The 6841-nt window shown below is 46.0% G+C and overlaps 1 protein-coding gene and 1 long non-coding RNA gene across 2 annotated transcripts in view; one reads left to right on the top strand and one right to left on the bottom strand.

Annotated features, from left to right (window-relative positions):
* Positions 1-4993, top strand: part of DPAGT1 (dolichyl-phosphate N-acetylglucosaminephosphotransferase 1) — a 5623-nt gene extending 630 nt beyond the window's left edge. The window contains exons 2-9 of the mRNA XM_017738396.1: positions 7-202; positions 288-501; positions 1045-1191; positions 1324-1408; positions 1862-2050; positions 2688-2775; positions 3121-3276; positions 4413-4993. Of these exons, the coding sequence (XP_017593885.1) occupies positions 7-202; positions 288-501; positions 1045-1191; positions 1324-1408; positions 1862-2050; positions 2688-2775; positions 3121-3276; positions 4413-4478 (1141 nt within the window). The 3' untranslated portion in view covers positions 4479-4993. The remainder of the gene's footprint in view (positions 1-6; positions 203-287; positions 502-1044; positions 1192-1323; positions 1409-1861; positions 2051-2687; positions 2776-3120; positions 3277-4412) is intronic.
* A 573-nt stretch (positions 4994-5566) lies between these two features.
* LOC108447684 lies at positions 5567-6835 on the bottom strand. Its single transcript, XR_001863343.1, has 2 exons — positions 6698-6835; positions 5567-5706 (listed from the first exon to the last, which is right to left on the bottom strand). It is a non-coding gene; the product is annotated as an uncharacterized LOC108447684 (long non-coding RNA).
* Positions 6836-6841: the final 6 nt, after the last annotated feature.

The following is a 6841-nucleotide window of genomic DNA, read 5'->3' as shown; positions in this document are numbered from 1 at the left end:
GAGTAGCGCTGCCCGCCCCCCGGAGCTGCCCCGCGGGGCCAGCCCGGGGCCGGCTGACTCCCCGCTCTACCTTCCTTCCAGCCCCGAAGCACAGGGCGTGATCAGCGGTGCCGTGTTCCTGATTATCCTCTTCTGCTTCATCCCCGTGCCCTTCCTGAGATGTTTTGTGGAGGAGCAGTGCGCGGCCTTTCCTCACGACGAGGTGAGGCTCGTCTAGTGGTGCAAGCATGACAGACAGGGGCAGGGAGTGGCCACCGGTGACCGGGGTCCTGTTCTCTGTCCTGCAGTTCGTGGAGCTCATCGGTTCGCTCCTTGCCATCTGCTGTATGATTTTCCTGGGCTTTGCAGATGATGTTCTGAACCTGCGCTGGCGCCACAAGTTGCTTCTTCCTACCATGGCTTCCCTCCCACTGCTCATGGTTTACTTCACCAACTTTGGGAACACGACCATTGTGGTGCCTAAGCCGTTCCGGCTGCTGCTGGGCATGCACTTGGACCTGGGTAAGTTATGAATCACCAGAAGCCATCATCCACGTGGCAGGCAATCAGTGGAAGGGATCACCTGAAGCACTTTGTGCTGCAAAGGGAGCAGACTAAGGATTTGCTTAAGTAACCAGTAAGAGAGTGGCACTCCACTCACTAAACACTGGGCTGGAAAGAACATCCAGAAACCCAGCACACATTCAGCTGTGCATAGCCAGGCACCAGTCATTTTCCCATGGTCCTGGTAATAAAGTTGAGTACCAGGTGCACACAGCACATGGCTGCTAATGCCAGGGTGTTAGAAAGACAGAAACAGAGCACTACAGCTGGCCACCATGGCACAGCAGTTTGCTGCAGCCACAGTGCTGTACGTACATGTACACATGATGGCCAACTCAAAAGAGAGGAAGCAATCTCTTTGTAAGCTACCACTATCAAAACTCACTGAGATTGTTAGGTAATAGGTTGTTGTATAAAGCAGGAAGTGAGAGCTTCAGTGAATTGGTCTAGGGCCTGCTTCGCCTCCAAATACTAAAGCATTTGGCTTGCTCTGATCTGCAGGTATTCTCTACTACGTGTACATGGGTATGCTGGCAGTATTCTGCACTAATGCCATCAACATTCTCGCCGGAATTAATGGAATTGAAGCAGGACAGTCGCTGGTGATAGCTGCTTCCATTATCATATTCAATATTGTAGAGTTAAATGGTAAGGAACATAACGAACATTTGTGGGCACAAAAACCAAAGGGAGATTGAATCCTAGATTTCAATAGCTGGTATTACTAAAAATGAACCAGTCTTGTCATATCACAAACAGATATTTTTCTTTTTTCTATAGGGGATTATCGAGATGATCACATTTTTTCTCTCTACTTCATGATTCCCTTTTTTTTTACCACGCTGGGCCTATTTTACCACAACTGGTAAGAGGATGGACATTCAGACTTTGTTTGGAAGCATCCTTTCCCTCTAGTTTCTCCCTCTGAGAATAAACAAAACCACTTAACAACATGCAGTGGGATGCTGGAGTGTAGACAGCCAGAACCAAGAGCACAAAACATCGATGGAGCAGTAGCTTTTCTTTTTATCAGAACAACTGCAGTCACACCAGCTCACCCAAACACACAGAATACACTCTCTCCCGTGCCTCACTGGCTGTCTTTTCATACCATATTCTCTGCAAGCCAGGTGGCAGGTCCCAGTCCTGCAGTTCTTAGAATAAATACCTACAATTGTTTTTACTGTGTAGATCTGCTGCAAATCCCCCTTGGCCCCTAAGCTGCGCTGCGGGCATACATTCGGTGGTTCTAAAGAGTCAATTTTCATGGCAATAGCAATCATGACAGATCTTTGCTTTTCTCCTCCACGGACTGCAGGTACCCATCGCGAGTGTTTGTTGGGGACACCTTCTGCTACTTTGCTGGCATGACCTTTGCTGTGGTGGGGATCTTGGGACACTTCAGCAAAACAATGCTGCTTTTTTTCATCCCACAAGTGCTCAACTTCCTCTATTCATTGCCTCAACTCTTCCACGTCATTCCTTGTCCCCGTCACCGGCTACCGAGGTAATATACCAAGTGACCTATAGTGGTACTATAGGTTGTGTCTTTTACCTCCAACACCAGCTGGTAAAGGTGGTGGAAGGTGCTCTTTTTAAAAGCCATCGAAGTATGTTTTCTCTTTATAAGATAGCAGCTCACTCTGCCAGCTACAGTCAGGTCATGCAGTAGAGGTTTCTCAAACAAGTGAACTTCTCTGACCAGCCCACCCCTCAGATACAGAATTATTTTTACCAAGGTTAGAACCTTGATAATTCTAACCTTGATGATTCTAACGCTACAAGACTGAGAGAAATCGACATAGGCTGCTTTTAATGTTGCGGCAGTAGGATCTGCTGAGATTTCATATTAGCAAGCATTCTGTAGCACTATGCCATGTCAGCAGTTTTCTCTGTAGATGTTAGATTCTTCTACTTTATTCTTTAAACTACACAGCATTATGCATGCATTGGGGGGATGCAATGGGAAGGAATCTCCTCTGCCCCATTTGAGGGGCTAGGTAGCAGCAGTTCTTGTTAAGTGCATCAGGTTATTCCTGTTTCTTCCACCACTGGATTTCTTTCTCAGCTATGGATCTAAGTCTGCTTATAAAGTGATCTTTCTCTTTGTTTTATCTGGACTAAATTTTAAATGTTTCTTTCAGGCTTAACGCTAGTACAGGGAAGCTGGAGATGAGCTACTCCAAATTCAAAACTAGGAGCCTCTCTGCCCTGGGAACAAACATTCTGAAGGTAATATGTGGAAAACAGTCAAAATTCAGATGCATTTTGAGGCAGTCATCGAGTGCAAGAGAAACAGGATGGGAGAAAATGCAAAACTTCTGGGTTCAGTAGTTACTGCCTGGCTCAAATCCAGAAGAAAGTCTGTTACCATCCCTCACAGTCACTTGATTGTGTTAATAATCAGTCTTTCAGAATAACCACACATACAAATGCCCCAGGACCATCGTAAGTCTGTCATGTCTTTTCAGTAAGAGCACAAGCCAGATTTCAGGGATGGCCCAGCAAAAGGGCTCTTGAGCAAGACTAGCCAGTGAGCATACCTGGTGAAATAGCGTGTGATATTTCTTTCCTCAGGTAGTCAAGATCTTGCACGTAGTAGATGTGAGGAGTGGAATGGATGAAGACGGCGAATACACTGAATGCAATAATATGACACTTATTAATTTTGTCATAAAGCTGATCGGACCCACCCATGAGCGAAATCTCACTCTCCTGTTGCTACTCATTCAGGTCAGACAAAGGGTTCCTCTGGGAGAAAGATTTACTCTGCAACAGAAACAGATCCAAGTCACTCTCAAGAGTTTTAAGGGGAAAGGGGAAAGTAAAATATCATGCTCTTCACACAAGGTGCAGTTGAGCTGTGGAACTTGGGGAGAATACGAGGCTTACACACCTCAAGGGGGAAACAAATTCACACACGCCTCCCTTCATTGAGAGCTTATAAAAACAAAGTCTGTAGGTTAGCTTAAGAAGATTCCCAAGGCACGACTCACTGGTTGCAAGAAAAACACGAGGACAGCAGGCTGCCTTGTCACTGACCCAATACAGCGTTTTGGTACGTTCCTGTTTTCAGTAATACCAAGTAACAGTCTCAGAGTTACTGCTGGCAAGTGGACTTGTGTAAGCATGGCACGTGGCTCAGCGCTTCCTCAGTCTGAGTGGGGTGTGGGAGTGTTTTGAAGCCACTTGGAGCACTAGGATATGCTTCACAGATGCTGCCACTACCTCTATGGAGCATGTGAATTCTCGAGCGTAGTGTAGTAGAAGCACCATTTTTGGAAAGGCCTGCATTGGTTAACTGCCCACAATAAAAATCCTTTCTGTCATCTTCAGATTTAAGATAAAAGATTCTTACTAGAAAAGAGACACTTAGCCAAATTCCAATTTGGGAGGAAGGACTTTAAACGAAAGCCTGTTGAACAGGGCTCAGGCAGGTGACATCGGGGATGGGAGAAGACAGGAAGTACATAGCACTTACCTTGATCCCAGTCACAGCAGAGAAGTCCTGACAGCACCTTATTGTAAGGATGCTGAATTTCAGCTTTGACATAAGGTATTTTCCATTGCAAACCATGGGGTTTATGTTATACTAATCTCATCCACATGTTCTCAGAATGTGATTGTGTGCAGGCACATGGAGAAATCCCCCACCGATACCTAAAATCCTCAGAGAAGGAAACAAGGTCTTTGGATAGACTTCTGCCATTTATCTTCCTACACCTAAAAAAATACAGCCTTTTTGTTGCTGTTTTATGAAACGAGGCATGCTGGAAAGCTTAGCAAATCCATTTGGAAAGGAGGAATCTGATAGCCTGTAAATGGTTTGACAGTATAATGTTTCTGTTATCTGTCTGATTTTTACCTAGGTCCTTGGCAGCATGATTGCATTTTCGATCCGGTACCAACTAGTGCGCTTGTTTTACGATGTCTGACTGGACTGTCAGGAGCAAGGGCAAGAGTTCTACCTGCCAGTCCATTTTCTCCAATTGCTTGACCAAATGATTCAACTGATCTTACTCCAGCTCTCTGAGAATCTCAGAATACCTGTCAAAACGCAAGCAACTGCTTTGCGTGGGGTAGTTTTGAACTGGGTTTTGTTTGGGTTTTTTTTGTGCACCAAAGGCTTTTGTCCAATTCTGCTGATAGAAAAGATTCACTGCTACTTGGATATCATTGTTCCTAGGAATACCTTTGAGAGGGGAAGCAAATGACAGCACTTACGGAAAGTGAGAAAGATGGAATTTCTAACAAAGACAATTACTGTTCACCAAGAGAGAAAAGAGCAACTTTAATTTCAGTGAGACTCTGTAGAGCAGAATAAGTAAGCCAGACTCCACTCCTGGCTTCTCCAATCCTGTGTTTGGTCCATGGACATAGAATGACATGTTATAACCCATACTCAAAACTCGGAGTGCTCCAAGAATAAAATAATTCATGGTACCCTTTCCCCTGCAGTGCTTTGCCTCAACAGTATTGACATGTAGTGAAACTAGGTTATATGATCCATCTCTGGCTTTCTACCCTGTTAGGCAGCTGATCATTTCTACAGTAGACTCCCTCCTTTTTTATGGCTACTGGGAAGGTTCCTGCGGATGAGCTTTTAATTCTGAACATCTTTACTGTCTGCCTTCCTCCATGGAAGAGGACACATCTGGAACAGGCTAGCAGAGTAAGGATCACCATGTCCTTGCCGTAACAGGGCGTCAGTAAAACCCTTAGATTAACATGGAACTAAGACCCTGCAGACTGCCAATACCTTTTCCTCAAATACAAATAATTATTTATGTAGCGGTATCTAGCACCATAGTTCAACACAGAATTGCTACCTACCCGACAGAAAAACACGGAACAGCCACTGGAGTACCAAGTTATAGGAGTTTTTGCAAGACTAATGGTAGTGAAAAGTGAAATAATGCAACAGTAGAAAACGGGGATGCTGAGGTGAGTGAGAGTAGAAATTGCCAGGTCCAGTACCCTAATAGGTGCAAGGGCACCACAATTCCACACATCCAAGTCCAGCTAGTAACAAGGTTCAGAATGTATTTCCAGAAAGCGAAAATGCCTGTGTCCAGCGGCACCAATCGACACAGAAAACACACAGCACTCAAGCGTGAATGGTACGAATGACCAAATCCTCTTCCTCCTCTCCAGCCAATCAGTCTGTAAGTATACAAAGTTTGTATAGTTTGTACTACACCAGTAGAGGATATTTGTTAACACATACACACGAACATTATGAAAGCCTTCAGTACCTGGCTTAAAACACTCAGTCTGTCCAGTAACTAGCTGCTGGATTACCTGGCATCTGGACATATGAATAGAGAGAAATTAATCTCTCTGCTAGCTGATCTAGGAATGTGGCCTTCCAATAGGCACTTCCCTGGCAGCCACCCCATTTTCCCCAGTAAGCTGGCTTAGCCCTACCTCCAGGTAAGCATCCTGCTGACCCTGATCTCTCCCATATCTGGTCCTGGGCTCCAAAGCCCATTACCCTACTTGCTCTCTGGTCTGGTTCCTTCCCTAGCCATCACACACACTTGCATTCCACCTAGCCCTGGGCCCTCCCTGCATGTGCTGAGGTCTTCCCATCTGCTGGAACCCCTGGCTCCTCTGATCTGTGTCCTAATGCCAGTTGTTGGCACTTAGACTTCCAGATGTACATAGGCACACAGGGTAGACAGTCTGCTCATTCTGGGAAACAAACGTACAAGTTGGGTTAAGTAAGACAGCACAGTCTGCAGAGATAATTCTTGCTGATCAGCAACATGTTAAAACACTATCACTTTATTCGCTTTTATTTTTCCTTCAGTGTTCCCATGGTTTTTTCCTCCCAGTTCACTTTCACTCCTTCCTCTCCTCTGGTGCTTCTTTTAATATACCCATACTATAAACCCATAATATATCTCACACATTCCCACAATTCCCTAAAAAGGATCTCATGGTAGGTTTTCACATCCCCAAATGTGCCACCCTAAGGCAGATGCCTCTACAGACAAGGATACCGCTCAGGTATCCCGAGAGCCGCTTTGCCTCCCTCTGGATGGAAGCAGGCCCAGCTCTGGGAGCCGGGACGAGCGGAGGCGGGGGCGAGGCCGCAATCGCGCTTGCTCGCCGAGGGCCGGCGACAGAGCGACAGAGCGACAGAGCATACCAACAGCTTCGGCATTGTTGAAATTTGGCTCCTCGCTTTCTGATTGGCGACCAGTCAGCAAAAAGCTTCTTCCGGCAGACGCCTTCCAGGAACAAGGGGCGGTGACGCCGTGCAGTGAGCTGGAGCCTGCGTGGCGGGAGGTTA

The sequence above is a fragment of the Corvus brachyrhynchos genome, unplaced genomic scaffold (genome assembly GCF_000691975.1).
Source record: "Corvus brachyrhynchos isolate BGI_N302 unplaced genomic scaffold, ASM69197v1 scaffold46, whole genome shotgun sequence".
NCBI lineage: Eukaryota > Metazoa > Chordata > Aves > Passeriformes > Corvidae > Corvus > Corvus brachyrhynchos.
Note: the sequence above shows the minus strand (reverse complement) of the source record. Positions and strands in the feature narration are given on the sequence as shown.